Source organism: Gracilinanus agilis, chromosome 1 (assembly GCF_016433145.1).
Source record: "Gracilinanus agilis isolate LMUSP501 chromosome 1, AgileGrace, whole genome shotgun sequence".
Lineage (NCBI taxonomy): Eukaryota > Metazoa > Chordata > Mammalia > Didelphimorphia > Didelphidae > Gracilinanus > Gracilinanus agilis.
Window position 1 is genome coordinate 503,921,421 of NC_058130.1, and position 26,985 is coordinate 503,948,405.

Below are 26,985 nucleotides of genomic sequence, written 5' to 3' on the forward strand. Positions count from 1 at the left end.
TGTGAACTGATCCAGCCATTCTGGCTGGCAATTTGGAATCATGCTCAAAGGGCTATAAAAGAATGCCTGCCCTTTGATCCAGCCATACCATTGCTGGGTTTGTACCCCAAAGAGATCATAGATAAACAGACTTGTACGAAAATATTTATAGCTGCGCTTTTTGTGGTGGCAACAAACTGGAAAAGGAGGGTATGTCCTTCAATTGGGGAATGGCTGAACAAACTGTGGTATATGCGGGTGATGGAATACTATTGTGCTAAAAGGAATAATAAACTGGAGGAGTTCCAGGCGAACTGGAGAGACCTCCGGGAACAGATGCAGAGCGAAAGGAGCAGAGCCAGAAGAACATTGTACACAGAGACTGATATACTGTGGTAAAATCGAATGTAATGGGCTTCTGTACCAGCAACAATGCAATGACCCAGGACAGCTCTGAGGGATTTATGGTAAAGATGCTACCCACATTCAGAGGAAGGACTGCAGGAGAGGAAACACATAAGAAAAGCAACTGCTTGAACATATGGGTAGGGGTGGACATGATTGGGGATGTGGACTCGAAATTACCACACCAATGCAACCACCAACAATTTGGAAATTGGTCTTGATCAAGGACCCATGACAAAACCAGTGGAATTGTGCGTCGGCCATGGGTGGGGGGAGTGCGGGGGGTGAAGGGGAAAGTAGGAGCATGAATCATGTAACCATGTTAAAAATGATTATTAATAAATGTTAAAAAAAAAAAGAAAGAAATAAGAATCCTGACAGGAGAAAAAAAAGAGAGAGAACAAATGATACAATTGTGGCCTGCACCGAAGAAATAATTAGCATATTAGAAAAACTTTAATCTACAGTAATGAGTCTTTCTAAAGAAGACAACAGAAGAACAGTTAACTGGGAATACAAATATACTGGAGTACTCAGAAATCAGAAAGAAGAAAAGCAAAAAGCAATAACATTAAAAGGACACAATATCTATATGAGCAAAACATTTATTTAAAATGTGGAATAGGTAGAGGCAACTTAAAAAATAAGCTTAAATAGCTGGAGTTGTATTTAATGTTCATAGCATTATTATCTCATTTAAAGAGGTAATAATTGTAAAGAGCTTAGGGCAGTGGTTGGCACATAGTAAGCGCTTTGTAAATATTTCTGGGACATGCAATTATAATAAAATGGTATAAATTAGTACAGTTTATACATAGTTAAAATGTCAGAGCAACCAAACTATCAAGGGAATACTCAGTAAAATAATTATACAATGTATTGGGAAGAACTGAAAATGTAAGTTATCAAGAGAAATAAATTTTTTAAAAGGTGGGAATGAAGAAGGGATAATACTTCCATAATCAAACTATACCACGAAGCAGCAGTCATTAAAATAATTTGATATTGGTTAAAATAGACACTAGATAAGTAGAAGAGATTAGAAAAAGGAGAAATAATAGATTCAATTGCCAAATATTTGATAAACCAGAAAACATAAATTAATTAATAATGAACTCCCTAGTAATAGGCATAGTGGATAGAGTACCAGGCCTAGAGTCAGGAAGACCTTACTCAGACAATTAATAGCTGTGTGACCCTAAGCAATTTTCTTATCCCTATTTGCTTCAGTTTCCTCATCTGTAAAATAAGCATGAAGGAAATGATAAACCACTTCAGTATCTTTGCCAAGAAAACCCCAAATGGGGTCATGAAGATCAGATAAAAGTGAAATGGTTGAACAACAGTCAGAAAAAAATTGGGCTTAAACACTACACAATCTTCCACAATAAATTCAAAGCCAATTATGAAATGAATATTAAAGAACATGCATAAGAATATAAAAAAGCAGAACATATATCTTTTACAACTATCATTAGTCAGTCAACTAGCACTTACTAAAGTTCCTACTGCATGCCAGGAACTATACTAAATGTTGAGTTTACAAAGGCCAAGATAGGGCATGTCCTCTAAAAGCTCACAGTCTAATGGAGGAGACTATATGCAAACTTGCTATATACAAAAAAGATATAGACAGGAGAAATTAAGGGTAGTTTTAGAGAGAAGGCACTAAAATTAAGGAAGACTGGGAAGATAGGAGGCAGAGATGAGGAGGAAGAACATTCTAGGCAAGGGATCAGCCAATGAAAATACTAGTAGTAGAGAAAAGTGTCTTGTGCTTTAAAGGGCTTTAAAAGTAAAACAATTTCATATTTGATCAATTTTGCCTTGGAACCAATACACAATATTGATTCTAAGATGGAAGGTAAGGGTTTAAAAAAAAGTAAAAGGATGAAAATATTTGGAAAAGCCTCTGTGGTGTGCGGACTAGTGAATTTATTAGAACAGTATAGAAGAATTGTCTTACTGTAATGAGTTCCTAGTTGAGATGATGTAAAATAAATTTGTACTGGATTCAGCAAACTCCAGGTTTGTTCAACAGCAAATGAGTAGTAGCCAAGGCAGTGGGTGGTGGGAATAATCCAGTGCTGAGGTTTGATAACATAAGATCTTGAATAGGATCAGAGAGGATAGATTAAGGAATGTGTTCTTTAAAAAAAATAATTTTATTACTTTGATTTTATAGACATTTATTAACTCTCTCCTCCACTCTTCCCTAATAGAACAACAAAAAAGTTTTAAATCCCTCATAACTAATACACATAGTCTAGCAAGACAAATTCCCATGTTGGCCATGTCCAAGAATGTGTTTATCAGACTTTCTTGAAATTTGATCATTTCTCTTTAAAATTGAAGTAATCAAAATTGTCCATTTTATCTTTTTTTTTTTGATATCTAGATTTGTGGTTTATTATTGCATTGATCAAAGTTCTGAGATCTTTCAAATTTGCTTTTTCTCTAAAAAAGTTATAATATAAATTGTTCTTTTCTTTCTGCTTACTTCACTGACCCAGTTTATAAAGATCTTCCAGTTTCCTTTGAAACTGTCCATTTTATTATTTCTTCTGATACGATAATATTACATTGCATTAACATGCCATTATTGGTTTAGTCATTTCCCAAAAGTAAAGTATTCCCCCACCCTTTTCTGATTTGGAGCTATATTTTATAAAAATTACCACAAATATGTCTGCGATTGGGTGTTTTTTCTCTTAATTCCTTTGGGGTTTGGGATTATTAGTGTCATAGCTATGTAAAAGGGTGTGTACCGTTAAGTGATTTTTTTGTTCTTTGCTCCAAATTGCTTTTCAGGACAGGACCAATTCATATAGCCACCAAAAGATAGTCACTAAGGTCTCTGTCTTCCTACAACTCCTACAAATATTTGTCATTTCCCTCTTTATTGATTTTGCCAATCTGATTGATATAAAGTGTAATTTCAGAGGTATTCTAATCTGCATGTTTCTAATTATTAGTGATTTAGAGCAGTGGTGCCAAACTCCAGTAGAAATGGATCCCTGAGGAGTACATGTTGATTTAGAAAGCCTTAGATTAGCATTATCTCGTTGTACTTTATTTGTATTTCTTTTATTAAACATTTCACAATTGTATTTTCCTTTTAATATGCTTCTGGCCATTGGAGAGTTTTGCTGGAGTTTGACACTTCTTATTTAGAGCCTTTTCACAAGATTATAGATAGCTTGGATTATTTCCTTTGAAAACTGCCCATGTATATCCTTTTACCACTTATCTATTGAGGAATGGCTCATTGTCTGATTAACTTGAATCAGTTCCTTATATATTTTGGATATGAGTCCTTGACCACCTGCAAAATCTTGCAGCAAATCTGTTATCTGTTTTCTTTCTAACTTGAACTGCATCATAGCTTTTGTGTATAACCTTTTAAAATTGAAGTAATCAAAATTGTCCATTTTATCTTTTTTTTTATATCCCGTAGTTCAGTCATGAACTCTTTTTCTATCCACTGGTAATTTCATTCTTGGTTTTCTAATTTGCTGATGGAATCACCTTTTGTTTCTGATTAATGTAGCCATTATTTTTCTATACCTATTTTCTTTCAAAAAAAATTCACAGTTTTGCTAGCAATATAGTTTTGCCAAGTAATGATTCATTGTTTCAGTAACTGATGTATTTGAATTTATCCAGAATTGTACAACTGTGTTCCTTTATGTGTGTTGTGTACCTTATCTATCCTGTTTTTCAAACTATTTTTGACCAGTACCAAATCATTATAATGTTCTATACTTTGTATTGCAACTTGAAATCTGGTAGGAATAGGTATCTTCTTTCCCATTTCTTTCATTATTACCCTTGAAATTATATACTTTTTGTTCTTGCATGTGAATTTTATTATTATTTTTCTAGCTCTATAAAACAATCCTTTGGTAACTTGATGATGATGGTAGCATTTATGTAGCATTTTAAGATCTGCAAACTGCTGTACATATTACTTCAGTTTATTAATATGACATATAAGTAAATTGATCACTACAATATTTTAACTTTTATTATATTAGAATTAACTACACACGAAGAATTTATATTGATTCGGTTATCTAGGTGCCTTTATTTTTGCAAAGAATGATTTGTAATTGAATTCATAAGGTTTTCTGGATTTAGCTTGAGTTTTTAAGCTGCCCTATTTTGAATGGAATTTCTTCCTGATGAGTTTTGTTAGCAATGTATAAAAATGCTGATGATTTATGTGGATTTATTTTACATCATACAACTTTGCTAAAATTTTAAATTATTTCAATTAACTTTAGTGTTGATTCTTTAGAGTTGTCTAAGTAAATCTGCATATCATCTGAAAAGTGATAATACTGTTTTCTCTTTCTTTATGCTTATTCCTTCATTTACTTTGCTTATCTTATTGCATATCTAGAACTATGGTAACTAGTAGTGTTTATCAGAGGCATCCTTGCTCCACTCCTCATCTTACTGGAAAGATCACTAGCTTTTCTCCAATATACATAATGTTTGTTATTAATTTTACATGTTATTATTTAGTATGTTCAGGAAAGGTCCATTAATCTCCATGCATTCTAGAAATTTTTTAAATCCTTACTTTCTGTCTTAGTAGCAACTCTAAGACAGAAGGGGAAGGGCTAGGCAAATGGAGTTAAGTGACTTGCCCAAAGTCACATAGCTAGAAATTGTCTAAGGCCAAATTTGAACCCAGGTCCTCTTGACTCCAAGCCTGAAACATTATCTGGTGAGCCCCACTGCTGTCCCCACTCTAGACATTTTAACAGAAATATCTGTTGAATTTTGCCAAAAGCCTTTTTTTTACATCTATTGATATAATCATGTGTTCTTGTTAATTGTATTATTTATACATAGACTTCCTGAAATTGAACAACCCATGAATTTCTGTTACAAATCTAACCTACTAGTAATTTATAATCTTCCTAATTATGTAATTCTGACAAATGTACTAGTACTTTACCTAAAACATATGCATCAAAGGTCATTACATATATTGGTCTATAGTTTTTTTTTCTCTGATTTGTCTTTCCCCAGGTTAAATTCAAGACTATATTTGTATCAAAGAAGGAAATTAGAAGAATGCCTACTTTTTCTTTTTATTATAAACAGTTTATGTAATATTGGAATGAATTATTCTTTGAATTCTTGATAGAATTTGCTTTTAAATCCTTATGATCAGAGACTTTTTTCTTTCAGAGTTGGATTATGGCCAGCCTCATTTCTTTTGCTGATATTGAGTTAGTTATTTAAGTATTCTATTTCTTATTTTCTTAATCTAGATAGCATATATTTTTATAAACATTCATACCTTTCTTCTCTGTCATCAGTTTTAGTATATAATTGAACAAAATAGTTCCTGATAGTTTCCTTTATTTCTTCTTCAATTGATGTGAATTTTTTCTTTTTATATTTTTGATAGTTTTATTTTCTTCTCTCTTAAAATTATATTTGCTATTTATCTGTATCACTATTTTAAACACATAATTCCTAGGTTTAAAACTTAACTTAGCATTTTGCCTACTATTTAACTAATCTCTTCTGTAGTTTTCTGAATCTTTGCTATTTGTTTATTTTAAATTTTTTGTTACCTGATTTTTTAGTTGCATTCACAAGTCACTGATTATTTTCTCTTTTGTTGATGAAATTGTTTAAAGGTATTCACTTTCTTTTAAAAATTATTTCAATTATATCCTGTAATTCTGTTGTCTTATTGTATTTTTCTTCAATGAAATCTTTGATTTTTTTCTATAATTTGTCTTTTGACTCTCTAGTTCTTTAAAATTATTTTTCTTAAATTAGCTTATAAATTCTTTTCCTCAGTATGCTTTATTGAATATAATTTATTGTATTTGATCAGTAAATAATGTATTTTCTATATCTGCCTTGTTGCATTTTGGTTTGGGTCTTTTTTTATTTTATTGATTAATTAAGAAAAAAATTTCCATGATTCATGTTCTTTCCCTTCCCTCCATCCCCCTCCCATAGCCAATGCTCAGTTCCACTGGGTTTTACATGTATCATTGATCAAGACCTATTTCCATATTATTGATATTTGTACTAAGGTGATTGTTTAGAGTCTACATTGCCAGTCATATCCCCATTAACCCATGTGATCAAGCAGTTGTTTTTCTTTTGTGTTTCTGCTCCCACAGTTCTTTCTCTGGATGTGGATAGCATTCTTTCTCATAAGTCCCTCAGAAATGTCTTGGATCATTGCACTGCTGCTAGTAGAAAAGTACATTATATTCAATTGTGCCACAGTATATCCATCTCTATGTATAAGGTTCTCCTGGTTCTGCTCCTTTCACTCTGCTTCAATTCCTGGAAGATGTTCCAGTTCACATGGAATTCTTCCAGTTCATTATTCCTTTGAGTACAATAGTATTCCATCACCAACAGATACCACAATTTGTTTAGCCATTCCCCAATTGACGAATATCCCCTTTTTCCAGTTTTTTGCCACCACAAAAAGTGTGGATATAAATATTTTTGTACAAGTCTTTTTATCTATGATCTCTTTGGGGTACAAACCCAGCAATGGTATGGCTAAATCAAAGGGCAAACAGTCTTTTAGAACTCTTTGGGCATAGTTCCAAATTGCCATCCAGAATGGTTGGATCAGTTCACAACTCCACCAACAATACATTAATGTCCCAATTTTGTCACATCCCCTCCAACATTCATTAATCTCTCCTGCTATCATTTTAGTCAATCTTCTAGGTGTGAGGTGGTACTTCAGAGTTGTTTTGATTTGCATTTCTCTAATTATAAGAGATTTAGAACATTTTTCATGTGCTTATTGATAGTTTTGATTTCTTTATCTGAAAATTGCCTATTCATATCCCTTGTCTATTTATCAGTTGGGGAATGGCTTGATTTTTTGTACAACTGATTTAGCTCCTTATAAATTCGAGTAATTTGACCTTTGTCTGAGTTTTTTATTATAAAGATTTTTTTTCCTAATTTGTTGCTTCCCTTCCAATTTTGGTTGCATTGGATTTGTTTGTACAAAAACATTTTAATTTAATGTAATCAAAATTATTTATTTTACATTTTATAATTTTTTCTGTCTCTTGCTTGGTCTTGAAATCTTTCCTTTCCCAAAGATCTGACAGGTATACTATTCTGTGTTCATCTAATTTACTTATAGTTTCCTTCTTTATATTCAAGTCATTCACCCATTCTGAGTTTATCTTGGTGTAGAGTGTGAGATGTTGATGTAAACCTAATCTCTCCCATACTGTTTTCCAATTGGTTTGGGTATTTTTGACCCAAATCATGGCCAATTTTTGGAAAATCCACATATAGATGAGAAGCATGTGAACCATTTTTTTGTTCTCCTTCAATAATCACCAGAACTTTCATTTCTAATTTTTCTAAGGTTCTGATCATGTTCTTAACTTCTTTCTTATTTATCTTTTGATTATATTTATCTAAGTCTGGAAGAGATATATTGATTTTTCTCCCACTATTATAGTTTTTACTCTCTGTCCCTCCAACTTGATTAACTTTTCCTCTAAGTATTTAGATGAGAAGAAATGCATGACATTATATATGCACTGTGTTATACATGTGGAATGTGTTGATATTGATTCATTATCTATGTTGCTTTTAAGCATTATGAAACTTCTCCCTTCATATCCTTTCATTGTGCCTATATTTACTATAACTTGATATGAAATTTCAATTACTACATTTGATTTATTGAGTTCATCTGGAAAATAATTATTTTTCCAGCCCATCATTTTATCTGTTTGCTCTTTATTGGTTACATGATTCTTGTAAGCAATATAATTATTGGTTTCTTATTTCTAATCTCATTTCCTATCCGCTTTCATTTTATGGAGGAGTTTATCTCATTCATGCTCCCAGTTTGTTACCTTTAGTTCTACATTTCCCTTTATCCTCTTATCTTTTACTTATTCATCTTTTCGCTTCTACCCTGCTTTCCCTCACTGGAAAAAAAAAGATGATTTAAAGAAATGATTTTGACATTTGTAATCTAAAAACAGCCATTATCTATTTCCATTCTTGCAACTTTTCCCTACCCCTGACCCTGATCAGCATTCTATGGTTTTATTCTTTCTTCCTTTCTTTCTAATCTCTCCTTCACATTCTTCTTATTCAAGTTTGTTTTTCTATAACTATTTCTTTAAATGTCTCTCCCCTCTCCTAAAACCTGATTTTCTTTTTCTTCCTCATTAGCTTTTAAGTTTTATATCTTTCCATATATAGATTATTACTATAGGTAAGTTTCTGTATGTTGTGGGAAGGGGGTGCAATTATATTCAATTGTCCTAATATTGGAACTTTACTAACTGAAATCTTCATTTTTACTTCTTGTATTATTTTTCTTTGTCCATGAAGCCCTCAATTTTAGTTATGATATTGCTTAGAGTTTTCATTCTTAGATTTCTTTCAGGAGTCGACAAGACCAATTTCATTTTGCTCTTTGTTTCTGAGAGTATTGATTCTAAGACAGAAGATAAGAGTTGTTAAAAAAAATTGTTAGAGGAGTTCTAAGTTATATGACTAACAAGAGGGAGGACTAGATATTTTCTCTAATTGTCAAGAAGTTTCAAAATTCCCCCAAATAAGAATTATGCACAAGAAATAAAGCAATTGTGCCTGTCTTCACGGTCCAAAACACTAAGCAAGAACCCCAAGGAAGCAAAAACCTAATAAATTAACAGACGAAAAGGTTAGTCTTTAATCACTAATGTTCCAACCCAATCAGTCTCCTCTTCCCTGCCAATCCCTGAACTGTGGCAGAGAAGCAAAACTCATCCTACTAGCTTGTGCTCTTGGATCTACCTAGCAATTTTGTAGTTGCTGCTATGATCTCTGCCAGCATGTTCTGCCCTTCCCCTCACTGTGTCATTGTGTGTCAACAGCAACAGAATTCAACTCTGCGCAGCTCCTTAGAGTGAAGGGAAAGGTGTAGAAATTTGGAAGCCTGTTTACCTTGGTGCCAGTAGCAGCATTTAGCTTGAGAATTAAAGAAGCAAGGGAGTTAGGGCAAAGTGATACTGGGGAGAGGGGAAAGGGCATGACCTAAAGGAAAATTTACTGGCTTTATCCTGATACAGTATTATCTTTTCAGAATTGACTTAGAGCAGAGACTATGGCCAGGGGAAAATGAATTCTGCACATAGAATATGATGGAGATAACTTCTAAGAAATCCATATTCAAATGGGAAGGAGTAAGAAAGTGAATGATAGGAAAATATAAGTGGGAGGAAGACTAAAATTATCAGAGATTTTAGGAGGAAGAAAAATCAATTAAAACCCAGAGCAAATGCTGAAAATTCACAAGGAATATATTAAAAGAGAAGGGGAGGTGGAGATCAAGTGAGTCAAGATATTTCCAAATAAATATTGCAAGACAAAGACAATTCATCTAGCACCTGATGAGACAGGCAGCCCTCAGAATCTTCAGAACATGAGACTACAGCAAGATGTTCCTGAATAGCTCAAGAAAATAATAATCCTAATAGAAAAAAGTTAGAAGGAAACAAATTATAGAACTTATGTCTTGCACAGCAGAAATAATTAACATCATAGGAAAAAGACTTGAATACACAGTGGTGAATCTTGGAAGAAGGAAAAGAAAAAAGCAACTGCTGGGTATAAAAATAAACTGAAAGACCATCTGAAAGATGAGAAGCAAGACACAATAATGTTAAAAGAACATATGATCTCTATGCAAGCAAAATATGTTGAACTCAAAGCTAGGATGCATGGAGACAACTTAAGGATCATAGGTCTCAGAGGAGAGTATATCAACAAGCTTGAATATTATAATGAAAGAAATCTTTCAAGAAAATTTCCCAGAATTTCTGAATTAAAAAAGAAAAAAGACAAAAATCAAAAGTACAAATAGAAAGAATCCTCAAGTCACACCTGAGGGAAAAGGGAATGGAAAACCCTATGACGCCAAGCTACATGACACATAGTGGATAAATTTAACAATTCCAGTGACAAACAATACATTCTCTAAACAAATGGGAGAAAGACCTTTAAATATAAAGAAAAGGAAATTCTAACATCAGAAGACTATAACACACCCTCTAGGAACCCCAGGGGACACAAAATAACAAATTCTGAAAAGCAAAAACAAGTTCAAGGTGCAACCTACAGTGCTAATCTGAGCCTAATTGTGACTTAAAAAAAAATATGTACAACCACAGTCACCTGAAGCACTTAAATGCTTCCTCCCACCTAAAGCCATACATGAAAATATAATTTTTATTCACTCTAGATGACAAAAACAACAGTAAACACAGCTACCAAAGAAAGCACATACAAAACTGGGGCAAAAGTCCTATCTTTAGAGACTATTAAAAGAAGAAAGGAAAAAGACAACAACAATGAGAAATAGACACACCTATGGGGTTAAAAGACAAAAATAACAAAATAAAAATAGAGCATGAAGAGATTTCATTCTTTTTTAATTTTGCTACTTTATTTTTCATGTTTTTATTAATTAATTTGTTTATAACATTAAAGTGCCCAATTAATTTCCTCCCTCTAACACCTTAGCCCCATTAGATAAGGCATCATTTGACCAAAAAAAAAAAGGAGGTATACATAAAATTATGTCTTTCTTATTTCTTTCTTTGTTCTTTCTCTGGAAGTAGACATATTCTAGCAATTCTTCAGATACTTTTTATTTTCTCTTGTTTCTACTCATTTGAGTCTTCATAATTTCATATAGGTCTTTCCATGTTTTTCCAAATTTAACGTATTTTTCATTTCTTTTGGTATAGTAATATTTGATCACAATTATATGCCACAATTTGTTGAGCCATTCCCCAATTGATGGGCATGCCTTTAATTTCCAGTTCTTTACCACCACAAAAAAAAAGCTTCTTGGAATATTTTAGAATATTTAGGTTCTTTTCCTTTTCCCCTTACCACTTTAGGAAATAAATCTAACAGTGGTATTACTGAGTCAAACACAAGGTTACTATAATCTTTTACAATTGTTTGTTGTAGGTCTGTTCTAGGCGTGAAAGGAGATACCAGAAGCAAAAAAGGAACAGGAAAGATGCCTGTGTTTAACAAAAGTAAAGGTTTTAGCTTTGGGGATAAGAATTCACTACTTAGTAAAAATTGTTGGGAAAACTGGAAAACAGTCTGGCACAAAATAGATGTAGATCAATATCTTATACTGTTTGCCAAGATAAGATCAAAATGGATACAAGAGATTTCATTCTAAAAGCACACAAGGGGATACGGATGAACGTGAAATTTAAGTAGAAGTGATAGTGGAAGAACAAGACTGAAACATTATGAAGAATTATGAAACTTCACAGCCCACTCCCCACTCCTGCCTTTACAGGTGAATCAGTGCTGTTGTTGTTGTTTTTGAGTGTGAACTAATCCACAAAATAGGAGAGTGTGTAAAAGAAGAGGGGGAGTGGGAAATAGAGAGAAATGTGTGATTTATTTGTATCAAGGCAGTGGTAAACGATGAAGGGGAAATCATTTCTGTAGTTTGTCAGGAAAAGGGACTATGGAAGAGTGGGTGAAGTGGAAAAAAGAGGAACTGAAATGGGGAAAGAGGTAAACCTTTTTTCAGTGGTATAAGATTATATTGAAGAACACTCCCTGATAAAGACATTCTATATTAGGAGATGGAACCTTCAATTAGTATAATCTTCAGGGATTTGGTGCTCAAAGAGAACATTGCCTCAAAGACATGCCTCAATAGATAGCATCCTGCCTCAAAAGGAAGGGAATCAGAGCTCCTGGGTAACTAGCATTCAGAAGGGTAGTTGATGAAGGCAAGAAATAAATTTTCAAGAAAAATAGAGCAAAAATGAGTTGGGAACAGGGAGTAAAAATGAACTGCTAAAGCAGAAATATGAGAAGATTTAGAACATCAGCCAATACTTTTGGTCCTTCTGCTCTTGCAGGATTGATAACTCATATGAGTTCAGAACAAGAGAAAAAGGGAGTGGGGGGGGGGGAAGATCTATAAAGTAATAACAAAGAAGTTGTTCTAAAAATGGAACTCAAGAGCTTTAATTACATGAGAAAACATAATCGAGAATGTTTTTGTCTACTACCTTTTAAGAATAGATGTCATCATCTGAGTATATAAAGTAAGGCAGTTATACTATGAGATAACTAAAAGGAAGCTATACATGACTGTAGAAACCTGGGTCTGTTACTGAATGATAACCTGAAATATAGAGAACTTTGTATTTTCCATTTGCTCTGTAGTTACACTGAAGCATTGTTTGAAATCTTACTAGATTTTTTCAATTAGTAACTTTCATTGATATATTTTTAAAATATCCTATTCTATTTTCCAATATGTCTCTTTGCTTTCTAACAACAACAAAAGAATATGTTAGCTGGACAAAAAGATCATGTTGGAAAATATATGCAACATCCTACACCAGTTAACTCAGATAATTTATCTTTTTGTTAGATTATGTTTTCTCTATTGTTTCTTGATATTTTATTAGTAATATATAGCAATACTGATCATTTTGTTCCATTTTGCCTCTTGCTGCTTTACTGAAACTTTATTTTCTTCTATAGTTTCTTTGTTGATTCTGTCATGTTTTCTAAAGAAGTTATCATTTTAACTCCATTTAGGAATGATTTTGTCTTCTTTTTGCTGATGTTTATACTTCTATTTTATCTCTCTCATTGCTATAGCTAATGTTTCTGGCTTCTTTTCAAACAGTTCATATAAAAGTCAGATATAAAAGAACTGACAGAAATAGAAGACCAATAACTATATGACTAAAAGATACTTTGGTCTCTGGAACAATAGTTTGCAACAAACTATTCGCAAAAGAAGAAATGCAAAATAACAAAAACAATATGAAAATAAAGTTCTAAGTTAAAAATATTCTTTTAAAAAATTGTAAATGAATGTAAAAGTAAATAAGTGAAAAAGATTTTCTATGTCAGTACATGAACTGAAAAATTCTTACGTTGATTCCTATATTGCATTCAAATGTTTGCCTTCAACTACAGAGAGACTTAAGTTCCTTGGTTTGATAATGTAAATTTAAAATTTGGTTTGGTTAAGCAACTGAAATCTTTCTTAAAAATTCTTCAAAGTGTAAATAAAAATGAATTACATAAAATTTTTCATGACATTCTTTTAAGTGTCTCCATGGCATTGAATGAAATGTGAATGTTATTCCTTAGTAGGAGAAGAATTTTTGCTGTAAATGGACTTGACTTTTATTGTTGGCTTTGTTTTCATGATTATTCTATGATTGAACTATAATTTGGAATTTTTAGATTAAAAATTTAGAGGCAAATAAAGTATATTGGATAAAGGACTGGCTTTGGAATCAGGAGTATACCCTGATTTAAGCCCCACCTTGGAAACATATTGATTTTGTGACTTGGGACAAGTCATTTAATTTCCCATTGCTCTAAACAGGAAACTGAAATTGAATTACCAGTCTGCATTGGTAAAGAGACAGGATTTAACTATATTGATGAAATCACAGATTCAAACCTCTTTTCCACTCTTCTCACACAAAATAGCTACATAGAGAAGTGTGATACCAAAGATTGAGTGAAAATGAAAAAATGATAAATTAAAATATCTGGGTGCCTTTTAGCACATATATGACATCCAAATGATAGCCTGAATGTTTTATTTTTATCTGGATTTGACATGGGACTGGTAAACAATCAAGGTATAATTAAGTAAGTTATAATACAACAAAGCTAGTCCCCAGTAACTCTTATTTAGGCAAAGAGATGAAAATAACCCTTCACACCCTTACTTCTTACTTTTGACAGCCTTGTGTCTTTCTTTGTTAATTGTGTTTCTGTTCTTGATGCTTTGGTGACTTGGAATTTTTTTTGGAAGATGTTTTCCTTGTCTGGATTATTAATGTTTGTCAGGTACAAATGCTGGAATTGTTTAAATCAATAGTCTATAATTTCACACTTGCTAATAGCATACTTCTATATTCAAAGCTGAGCAAGGCCTACTTTTTGTTGTCTGTGAGATCAACAGTGGAAATTCTGATACTTGACTCTTTCCTGATCCACATGAAAATTTCTTTCTAGTAGCAAATTTTAATATATTAACAGTACATTTATTCTTGTTCAATGTAACTTTTTAGCTTCTTTTCCTTGTTAGAAGAAATTTAAATTCATTATATGAATGTATATGTGTTTTGCTAACTGTCTGATTAAAGATCACAAAGAAACTTTGATTTTGCATCTCAGATTAGCAGATGGTGGACAGATGGTTTAAATTAATATTAATTTTTTAAAAACATAACTTAAATTGTTTATACTGCAGATTCAAAGTTGGAAAGCCAGCTAACATCTTCAGGGTTATTAACACTCTAAAATCTACTTGTAAAAAGAAGCCAATGAAAACTATGCATCTCTAAAGAGAAATTGATCAAACTTTACTGAGAAAGATGATGGGCAAGACCAAATTCTTTAACTAAAATCATTTTGAATAGGATTGAAAAGGAAAACATCCAGGATCCTTAAGACTCATTCTTAAGAATTTTATAAAATAAACTTTTGGGGAGGAAAAGCAAGAAGTGGGTGGCAGACTGCTCAAATTCAGATAGAGCAGACGAAGTGCTAGATTTAGCTGGATTCAAATTCTGCCTGTGACACACTCTAGCTGTGTGACTATGAACAAGCAACCTCTCTGAGCCTCATACAACTTTAAAATTGTAAGTTTACAAACCATAAAGTTAAAAAATGTGTATTTTGATTATAATTCATTATTAAATAGTTACTAAATAGATACCTGTCTCAACTTATCTGACTGTTTAAAAAATATAGTCTTTCAAAATTAACCTGTTGCTGGTTCTTTTTTTCTCTCCCAAAATGATGAGGATGTAGAAGGGGAAGAGAATAAAAGTTATTCATTCAGAAACTGAGTACCTAGAAGTATAGGATTTTGGAGTTGGAAGGAATTTTTTAAGTTACATTATATAGGGGGAAGCTGAGTAGCTCAGTGGATTGAGAGTTAGACCTAGATATGGGAGGGCCTAGGTTCAAATCTGGCCTCAGACACTTTGTAGCTGGGTGACCCTGGGCAAGTCACTTAACCCCCATTGCCTAGCCCTTACCACGCTTCTGCCTTGGAGCCAATATACAGTATTGACTCCAAGATGGAAGGTAAGGGTTTAAAAAAAAAGTTACATTATATATCCATCTAATCACTCTCCACCCATTGCGATATTCTCACTAAAATACTCCTGCCAGGTCATCACCCAGTCTTGCTTAAATACTTCCACCGAGAAGGGATTCACTTACTTCATCTAGCAATATCTGATTATATCCAGAAATGCCTGTCTAGGTGAGGACTAATCAGTTTTCAAAAGCAAATATTCCCTAAGAAGCATATATTACCACAACTGAACTGCATTGTATATATTACTTGAATTCAACCATATTTAAATTGCTTTTGTAATAAGTATGCCTTTCCCAATTTTCTCAGGGCCAGACTTGGTACCTCTTCCCCTCCAAATTCTCAGATATCCAGAGGAATTTGGAAGATATTTTTCTCCTATTGAATTTAGCCCTGCCACCTTGTTCTCCCATTTGTTAAGAGCCTGTGACTAGTATTCCAATACCATAAACCATCTAACATCATACAGTTTTTTTTTTACCAAGGAATATTTATTTCACAGATGTAGCAAGGAGAAATGTTCAGACATTTCCCCCAAAATGTAACTCCTCTACCCTTACCATCTCATTCTGAGGACAAGAAGGGCTTGGTGCAAGGACTAGTCTCAAAATTTAGCTGATTTCTTGTCTAGGACTGGTCTCACAAAATTCATATTCAAAGGTAGCAAGCACTGAGTCCTTCTGCTGGCCTGGGATTTAGGAGGTCACCCTCAAAAAATTACTTCTTGCTACTCACAGTGTTGGCATTGATACCAGACTAGTTATAGTATCCAACTTGGATTCTGACTCCTGTATTACTGTAACTTGTGCTCCCAGATCAGAGACTCCACTCCCTGTACCTAAAATGGAAAAGAAAGCATGAACTCCATTTCTTAGGGATGACATGGTCTTGTGAAGTGAGAGCAAGTCCCTGTGTCCCTTTTCCTAAGTCATGGTTCTCTCACCAGATGTCCTTACACCACCAGAACACAGCATAAGCTAAATGAGGAGATGCAACAGAGTGGAGGTAGCTAAAGCTGGCAAACCTTTTCAAATGCCTTCAAAGCCAGATATCCTGCCCTTTGCTACAAGGTTAGCTAAAAGGAATAGTTTCTGAATGATCTACATGCACTCCAATCTGACCAAGGCACTTATATTATGAATTGTCACTGTTATCACTTTTCTCCAAGATGCAACTTCCTAATGTCCCCTACACAGAGGCACCAGCTGAGAAGGCTGATGGAATCTGCATGTGTCAGATTCCCACCACACCTTAAATTATAAAATTCATTTATTAAATTCATTAATGAAGTCAACAGCAATGAAAATGTTTGATTTTGATTAAAAATATACATTTTGAAGAAATAATCTTTTATTTATCATGGAAGATTCTGAGAGTATATTTTAGAAATACAGATGTATGTAAAATTCTGTGGTGGCTTATGCCCTATATGCAATTCTTGAGCCACTATGATAATGACACTAAAGTTTAGACCAGGATCCCTCTGGCACATATGTAGGATAGGATCCCAAAAGGCTGAGTTTTATCTTATGACCATGAAACTCAGAGTTATCTAAAAGTCAAATGAGCTGCCTCAGCAAACTATGAACTCTGCTCTGGAATCACGCAAAAAATTTTCATTATTCTTAAAAAAATTTTTTTTTACATTAAAGTTCTAAGAGTCTCCCTTCCTTCTTTCCCACCCCACACTAAAAAAAGGCAAATTAGATCATTTCTTTTTTTAAGTATGGCATTTATTTTTATATGTAACAATAATAATATAATACATGTGGTTTATTATAAATATGTAATAAATTTTAACAAATGTCCTTATCCAAGAGAAACAAATTCATACAATAACTATATTCAAAAATCTATCTCATTTTTTTCTCCTCTCCCCTTCCCCGAAGAGGCAAGGTAATATTTTATAGGTTGTACATATATTATCATATATGTTCATCATGTTGTGAAATGAGAGATATATTGCTTACACTAGAGAAAAATTCATGGAGGAAATAAAGTGAAGAATGATGTGTTTAATCTGTACTGGCTCTATTTGTTCTTTCTATGGCAGGGGATAACTTTTTTATCACGAGTCCTTTTAAGTCATTCTGGATCCTTGCCTTGTTAATAATAATAGTTAAGTCATTCACAGTTGATCATTATACCTTATTGTTGTTACAGTGTTCAATATTCTTCTGGTTCTGTGCACTTCCCTTTACATCACTTCATATAAGTCTTTCCAGGTTTTTTTGTTATCCTCCTGTTTGTCATTTCTTATGAAACAATAGTATAGCATTACAATCATATACCACAATTTGTTCATCCATTCTCCAATTGATGAACATTCCTTTGGTTTTCAATTCTTTTGCACCACAAAAAGAGGTACTATAAATATTTTAGAAAACATAATTTCCTTCCCCTTTTCCTTGATTGCCTTAGAAAACAAACCTAAAAGTACTATTGCTGGGTCAAAAGATCATTTCTAAGACTTCTTCAAGCTAAAAATCCTATGACACAAGTTATAAACATTTAAAGAATTGTACTTAGTCTAATAAGAATATGTATCACATGAGCATTTTAAACACTTGCACCTTATATTCTAAAAGTCATTGTAATGTACATGTGCATAGTATATTTGAGAGACTTCATTGTCAATAAAATTAGATATGGTATATGAAAGAAAATGATGAACTATACAAATAGAGGATATTATTGCTATTAAACTTATTACAATAAAACTTGACTCCTAAATTTTGTAACAAATGGAACATTTAATTTTTTTCTTGAGCTAGCATGGGTCCCATGAAGTAGGATGTGCTAAAATATACCATCTGAGAAAGTGGACAAATAAATATAAATCATAAACTCCTTGGCTTAGAACTGGAAGGAATCTTAAAGACCAATATACTTATTTTATAGATTAGGAATCAAAATCCAGAAAAAAACAAGTAACTTGCCCAAGGATACGTAGATAACCAATGGAGAGTCCACGTTTATATTCAAGTCCTCCAATTTCAAATGCAATATTCTTTCCACATTCCACTTCTGCATGGCAGAGCTTCCAAGTATGAATGTACACAAAAAGGATGTGCAATCATACTAATGCAGGGGTTCTTAAACTGAGATTTCTGAGATTTTTTTCAATATTATTTTTACAACTATATTTAATATATTTGATCTACATCATAATCCTACATGTTTTATTTTATTCACTTAAGATTATTATTGTGAGGCGTCCTTAAGTTTCACCAGACTGCCAGAAGACACCATGAGACAAGAAAGATTAACAACCTTTGCACTGAGGTAAAAAGATGGCAGCCACTCAGCATAACTCTCCCAAAATTCCCTACCAAACAAGTTTAAAATAACTCCTCAAATAAAATTTTTAGATGACAGAACTAACAAAAGAGTAGAGTGAGATATTTTTCAAGCTTAAAATAACTAAGGAGGTCACAACACCAAGGTGGACACCAGCCTGGAGCATACCTAGTAGTAGCACCATCAGTGAGCCCTACAGGTAGCCACAGCTATGGCATCAGCAGCAAATACAGGAATTCTCAGCTCAGAGATGGTAAGAGGGTCATATAACTTGTCAGAAAGAGATTATAGGGGAACATTTATTGGCACTGGGTGCGGCTGGCACTGATTGGTAACTCTATTGTCCATACACATTTCTGAGTTATATTTCCAGGGCAGAGAGGAGCGCTTGTTCTCATTCGCAAAGAAGTAAGGGACATGGTCACAGCTCCATGGCCAAGAGGATTGATAGCATTTGTGGCTGCAGGGGAGCAGAGGATCATCCTAGATAAAGACTAGAATTCAGACCAGAAACCAAACTTTTCTCCAGATCATGCCATTTTGGAAGCAGAGAAAATGTATAGATACCCAAAATTAGTTCTGAAAATAGCAATATGAAAATGTCTGAAGCTTGGGACAGTCCCTCCCCACCCCTACGTGAGCAGAGAACAACTTTAACATGAAGTTCAAAGTCAAGAAATACATCAGAAAAATGAACAAACAACAAAAATAGAACTTGACCATAAAAAGCTACTTCAAAGACAAGGAAGACCAAAACATGGACTGAGAAGAAAACAACAATGTGAAAATGGCTATAAAGAAAGCAAAGCCTAAAAGGGTGGAGACGTCAAGAAACAATCAAGCAAAATAGTCAAAAATAGTCAAAAGAATGAAAAAATAAAATAAAATGTGAAATATCTCATTGAAAAACAACTCAGCTGGAAAACAGATTGTGGAGAGATATTTTTTAAATATTTTATTTTGCTAATTACATGTAATAACAATTCTCCACATAAGTTCCCTGAAGTTAAAAGATCCAAATTGTCTGTAGAGAAATAATTTAAGACATCATATTTCAAGAAACTATCAGGGTACACTGCCCCAACATCTTCAGTCCAGTTAGTAAGATAGAAATGGAAAGAATCCACTAATCCTGAAAGAAATATAAAAATGAAAATTCCTGAGAATATTATAGCCAAATTCCAAAGCTCCCAGGTCAAGGAGCAAATATCACAAGCAATTAGAAAGAAGCCACTTAAATACTGTGAACCCTAGTCAGAATTACACAAGATTTAACAGATTCTAATTAAAGGAGCAGAGAATTTAGAATATATTACCAAAGGCAAAGGAATTTTAGGATTACAACCAAGAATATACCTATCCAGAAGATCTGAGTATAATCCTTTGGGTAGAAAATAAATATTTAATGAGAGAATACTTCTAAGCATTCCTAATGAAAAGAGCTGAACTAAATAGAAAATTTAACATTCAAACAAAAGACTCAAGAGAAGCATAAAACAGTAAACATTAAAGAATATTCATTAAGGATTCAACAAAATTAAACTCTTTGCATTCATATATGTAACAAGATGATACATGTAAACCCTAAGAATTTCATCATTATTAGAATATTTAGAAGCAGTCTACATAGATAAAGGGCATAGGTTTGAGCTGATTATGTTGGGATGATCTTAAAAAAAATGAAGGGGAGAATGGATAGGTGAGAAGTAAAACGGGAAGATTTTTCTCACATAAAAGAAGCACCCAAGGAAGAATTTTTATAGTGAAGGACTAATGGTGTATGGTAATATATGAACTTCATTGTCATCAAAATTGCTTCAAAGAAGGAAGAATATATGTAAACATTCAGTTGGGTATAGAAACCTATCCTACCCAATAGGTAAATATCAAAAGATGGGGATAAGAGATATTGGGGTCAGGTGGCAAAAGGAAAGTTAGATTAATGGAGTTAGCATTAAGAAGAAAACTAACTTTTGCGAAGGAAGAGAATAAAAAGGGAGATATGGATAAATGGAAGAAAATTGGGTGGAGGAAAATTCACAATAATATAACTGTGAATGTGTATGAGCTGAATTCACCCATAAAATGAAAGCAGATAATGGAATAGATTAGAAACCAGAGTCCAACAGTATGTTTACAGGAAACACACAGAGTTGAAGTAATGGGCTGGAGAAGAATCTCATGCTTCAGCTGAAGTAAAAGAGGCAGGGATAGCAATCATGACCTCAGACAAAACAAAAACAACAATAGACTTAATTAAAAGAGATAATCAGGGAAACTACATTTTGCTAAAAGGTACCATAGACAATGAAGTAAAATTTTAAAATTTATAATAAATTTCTTTGATAAAGGTCTCATTTCTCAAATATATAGGAAATTCAGTCAAATTTCTAAAAATAAGAGCCACTCCTCAATTGATAAATGGTCAAAGGATATGAACAGTTTTCAGAAGAATAAATTAAAACTATATAGTCATATAAGAATGCTCTAATCAGTATTGACTAGAGAAATGCAAATTAAAACAACTCTGAGGTACCAGCTCTCACTTATTAAAAATTACATATACTAGAAGGGATGAGGGAAAATGTGTACACTGATAAATGGTTGTTGGAGTTGAAAATTGGTCCAACCATTCTGGAGAATTATTTGGAACTATGCCCAATGAGCTATTCATACTGTTCATACTGTTCTTACTCTTTGATCCAGCAATACCACTGGTAGTTCTGTACCTTCAAAGAGATCAAAGAAAAAGGAAAAGGACTTCTATGTACAAAAATATTTATAGCAGCTCTTTTTGTAGTGACAAATAACTGGAAATATAGGGGATGCTTACCAGTTAGAGAATGGATGAACAAGTTATGGCACTTATATCGCTTGCTATGAGAAGTGATGAGGGGCAGAGTGGTCTGGAAAAAAAAATAAGGTCTATATGAACTGATGCAAAGTGAAGTCAGAAGACCTGGGAGATCAGAGTGCACAATAATAATAATGTTGTAATGATGATTAATTGTGAAAGACTTGGATACTTTGATTAAAGCAGTGATCTAAGATAATTAGATTCAAATGATTCATGGAAAAAATGCTAGCCCTCTCTAGAGAGAGAGAGAGAGAGAGAGAGAAATTATTGACTTTTATTTTTTAAAGAAAACTTTGAGATTTATTGTTATGATTAAAAGAAAAGCAGTAAGTTGGGTAAAATTTTTATAGATAGTTTTTCAGACAGAGGTCTCATATCTAAAATGTAAAGAGAACTTTGTCAAATATATAATAATATAAGCCATAACCCAATTGACGAATGGTCAAAAGATGTTAATAGAGAGTTATTGAAGAAATCAAAGCTATACATAAAATATATGAAAAAATGCCCTAAATCATTATTGATTAGAGAAATACAAAGCAAAACAACTCTGAGATATCATCTCACACCTATCAAATTGGCTAAAATGACAAATATTGAAGGGGATTGGAAAAATGGGGCCACTGATATATTGTTGGTGGAACTGTGAATTGATCCAACCATTTTGGAGAGCAATCTGGAATTATATTCAAAGAGTAATAAAACTATTTGTATTTTTGGACCCAGCAATATCACTATTTAGATTTATTTCCTAAGGTGAACAAGGAAAATGGAAAAGAACATATGTCCTAAAGCATTCGTAGTAGCTCCCTTTGTGGTGGCAAAGAACTCAAAAATGAAAGAATGCCCATCCTCTACGAAATGACTGAACAAGTTGTGGTATGTGATTTTAATGGAATACTACTGTACCATAAAGAAATGAACAGGTTAAATTTGGAAAAACATGGAAAGACCTACTGAAATTATGAAGAGTGAAACAAGCATAACCAAGACAACAGTGTATTCTATAATAGAAATATTGAACTCTGATTTGTGTGTATCTCTACTGGGGGGAAGATTAAGAGGGAGGGAGTTAACTAAATATTTCAATGTAATAAGCACAAATAATTAATTAAAAAGAAATGCATGCTTTCATTTTTTTATGGTACTAAATTCTTCCCAGTTCCACTAAAAACTAATCTAAATTCTCATGAATCCCTTTAATATAGTTCTGTTGCTACTTTTGACTATTCTCATGAAATTATTTCTTTTTTTTTAGGAAAATACTTTACTTTTGTATTGGATCCATTTCAATATCCACTGGTGTTAAAAAACCATAAACAATTTGATTTTTCCAAGTTTTCAAATGAAATAACACACAAAGTTTTCACAGTCTCAGGTCTACCACAAGTGAAAGAAGAAATGAAAGAAAATTATAAATATCTACAAAGTAAATTTTTAGAGAAACCTATTTATAATTTAATGCAGAATCTGCAGCATATCATGAAAAAGCAACTTTTGCAAGCCAAAAATTGGGAAACAAGTCAATTGTACAAGTTTTGTAAGTCAATAATGTTTGAAGCCACATATGTAACACTCTATGGAAAGGATCCTAGTCCAAATTCAGGTGAAGTTATCCGTGAATTAATGGAACATTTTGTCAAGTTTGATAATGAATTCTTGAGTTTTTTGTTTCCTGTACCAACCTTATCACTAAGAACTGCTAGGATGAGTCGGGAAAAGTTGATACAAAATTTTGCATCAGAGCACATGTCCAAATTGCTGGAAACATCAGAAATTATCAGTAGTAGAAGAAACTGTCTTGAAAAATATACAGAGCTTCCTGATCATGAAAAAGGAGGTAAGAAACTTGTGAGTGATTACTTGTCTAAAATAAAATAATTTACTATAGACCTTTGAAATTAAAAGACAAAATGGCGACCTTGAAATTTTTTATGCTCCTTCTAATTGGCTAATGATAAAATGTTTTACTCTGAAACAACCGTCTATGATAATTGATTTTTTTTTTTTTTGCTGAGGTGGTAAAACAAGATACTTAACGGTGATAATGAGAAAGATTATAACTCAGCTGCATTTACTCCCTTTACCCTTTCCTTTCCCTTTCCCCTCCCCCCCAACATTACATTTTAAACTATTCTCATTAAGCAGAAAATTAGACTTCAGAAGCCTATTGGTCCTCATTAGCATTCACTGATCCTTGGCTGGGTCTGTGTCCTAACATCTTTTAATTAGCACACTGCAAATCTAATCAGTGTAATAAACGCTATTAATCTTCCTTTTCACTTATTTTCTCCCAGCACATCATCTTGCCTTTCTGTGGGCCTCTGTGGCAAACACGATTCCAACTACATTCTGGACAGTGTATTATCTTCTGCAGCACCCAGAAGCTGTTGCAGTGTTGCGTGAGGAAATCGACCATTTGCTGCAGTCAACAGGTCAAAAGAAAGAACCTGATTTTAACGTCCAGTTCACCAGAGAACAATTGGACAGCTTGGTCTACCTAGGTAATTTATATTTATCTGTTATGAAGAGTAGAAGGTACCTCTCTCCAAACTCTGTTTATCACTCATTTCTGTTTACTGAGAGGTGGAGGACACAGCTGCTTAATTGACATAATAACACCCATTTACATCAATTATGAATTATGTAGTTTATAGCTGTAGATACTCTCATTGCATGTAAACATTAAGGCCTAGGTAATTAACTATGCAAGGTATGCAAAAAAGCTAAATTGGAGCTTTGCAATTATTTGAGAAAAGTTTATGCCTATTAAGTTGTTTGATTCTGAGCATCTGCTGGAGTGTTAATACATTCCAAACAGCATTAAACTTTATTGACAAGAGAGGTATATAGTTTTTTTCCATTTAAAAAGAAAGCATTTTAGAAGATCAACTTGTATATGAAATTATGAAATGCATTTCTTATTCCCTAACATAGTACTGGTACTTTTAGTCTTAAAGTTGCATGTTCTATGCAGCTTAGAATCTTTAGTTCTTAAGGGATTAGAATATAAAAAGTAATATTTTCCAATGGAAATCCATGATCTGGAAAAAAATTCAATACAATTCAATGGTAATATTAAAATCATAAAGGAAGTAGTTGATTGAAGATATCTATGCAGTCATTTGTTTCAAATTATAGCTTAAGTTGCTAATGATTAGGGATTGTTTACATCCCTTCATAGACAGCTTTTAAAGTAGTATGAGCTTTAAATCTCAATTCTATTCTGAAGAACAGGCATGCCTGTCTACTAGGTGTTGACAAGGTATATAATAGAAATGAAAGGCACCTCAGAGAGCACTATTTCCAACCCATTCATACGTAAGCAGAAATTCCCTCCGTGGAATCCCTAAAAAGTACAGTGTTTATACAGTGACAATTTGAATGCTTCCAGAAAGGGGAACTCCATTTGTCTAGAAGTGATTTTTTCCTTATATAGAGTAGGAATGACCATTTTACAAATTCACTCCTACTCATTAATCAATTCTCAATATATGAAAAGAAAAAAGAAATGGTTGTCCTCCCTAATTTGGTTGTTTGGTTAAATATCTTTTCAGATAAAAGATTACTACTTTCCTTTATCATCCCAATTAGAATAAAATTTAAGCAAATAGTCTCTAAAGTTGATATTATTTTTAAAAACAACAATAAAAAAGACAAAAGCAGAAAATTTGGAGTCAACCTTAGTAGTTCATTTTATCTTTAGCCTATATTCACTTTAGGGATGTTACCCATTTTACAGAAAATGAAATTATGTACTTACTGGCTATGATTCTTTTGCTACTCCATTAATGACATTGTCCAAGTAATTTAACTTCATTAAATTAATTTAATTTGCCTCCATTTTTCCCTACTTCCAGAAAATGATAATATTTACAACACTCTATACTTATTCAATACATATTATTTTTGAGTGCCTATTACATATGAGGCTTGGAGAGATATAAAGACTTGACCCCCATTGCCTACCCTTACCACTCTTCCACCTATAAGTAAATACACAGAAGTTAAGGGTTTAAAAAATTAAAAAAAAGAAAGAGATAGTTTAGGGGACAGAAATGTAAGGGGATGACAGGTTCTCATGAGGGGGTCATTGAGGGAGAACCATCTAAGCTGAAATTTAGAAGATGGGGAAAATCCTTACAGATAGGAACATTCCAGAAAATGTTTGCAAATCAGTGAAGGCAAAAAAATATGCACACACACACACACAACACACACATATATTTAGGTAGATAAAATTGGGCCAAAGAATGTGAGGAGTAGAGTAATACAAGGCTAGAAGAAAAATAAGTTATATCCAAGTTGTTGATGTCTTTGAATTCTAAATTAAGTCATATGAGCTTCATTTGGCAGATACTAGAGGATCATCAAAAGATTTTAATAGGAAATTGATGTGCTTAGAACTCTTCACTGGGAAGAATGGAATCATAGGTATGACTCAGAGTTGGGGAAAATAAAATGGATTAGAATAGAGAATGGCTGGAGATTTAGAGAACAATAAGAAAGCTACTAAAAAAGGTCAATTGAGAGTTAGTGAGGTCCTGAATTAGGATGGTAATGGAAGGGTTGGATTCCACACACATAGTACAGATAGAATTAAAAGAATTTGACACTTGATTGTAAGCAGAGATTGTCCTTTCTTTTTCATAGTATGTAGAGAGTACTGGTAGAGCACTCTGACTATTCATCTGTTCTTCCTTGTTTTTGGTACATCTTCTTGCCATCTTCTCTGCCTAATTCCTTGATGGCATCTTTTGCTATGTTTTTCCTAAGAGTTCCTCATAAGGTATATGCTGTAGTCTCCTCACATCCACCCATCTCCTTTCCATTACCCTCTGTGCAACACTTATTTTTACTTTTTTTAGAAACCCTTGAGAACTATGCCTCACTGCCATACATTAACACCTATAGAAGGTAAGTACTGAAAAGATGAGCCTTTACTTTCATGGGAAGCTTGTGGTCCGTAAGAGACCTTGCAATTTTTAAAAAGCAATCTTACCTGTTCTCCTCCTTTTCAATTCTGGTTCCAAGTCAATATCCGTGTATATTGTCTGTCATACATACATACTTTTGGACATGTTGTGTAGACTGTTCATTTAAATGCAAGTTTTTTTAATTAAATTAATTTATTTATTTATTACATTAAAATGCTGAGGTAACTCCCTCCTTCCCTTCAGTCCCCCACTAGAGGATATATCATTTGACATAAGGAGATATATATATATATATATACTGTCTTTATTTCTACTTATCAGCTCTTTTTCTGGAGGTGGACATACAC

General features: G+C 33.1%; 1 protein-coding gene across 1 annotated transcript in view; it reads left to right on the forward strand.

Moving 5' to 3' along the window:
* The window catches only part of LOC123238852 (cytochrome P450 7B1), a gene marked incomplete at its 5' end in the record, with an annotated part of 75,921 nt that overhangs the window by 29,259 nt on the left and 19,677 nt on the right, over positions 1 to 26,985 (forward strand). The window contains 2 exons of the mRNA XM_044666102.1: positions 22,960 to 23,541; positions 23,999 to 24,205. Of these exons, the coding sequence (XP_044522037.1) occupies positions 22,960 to 23,541; positions 23,999 to 24,205 (789 nt within the window). The remainder of the gene's footprint in view (positions 1 to 22,959; positions 23,542 to 23,998; positions 24,206 to 26,985) is intronic.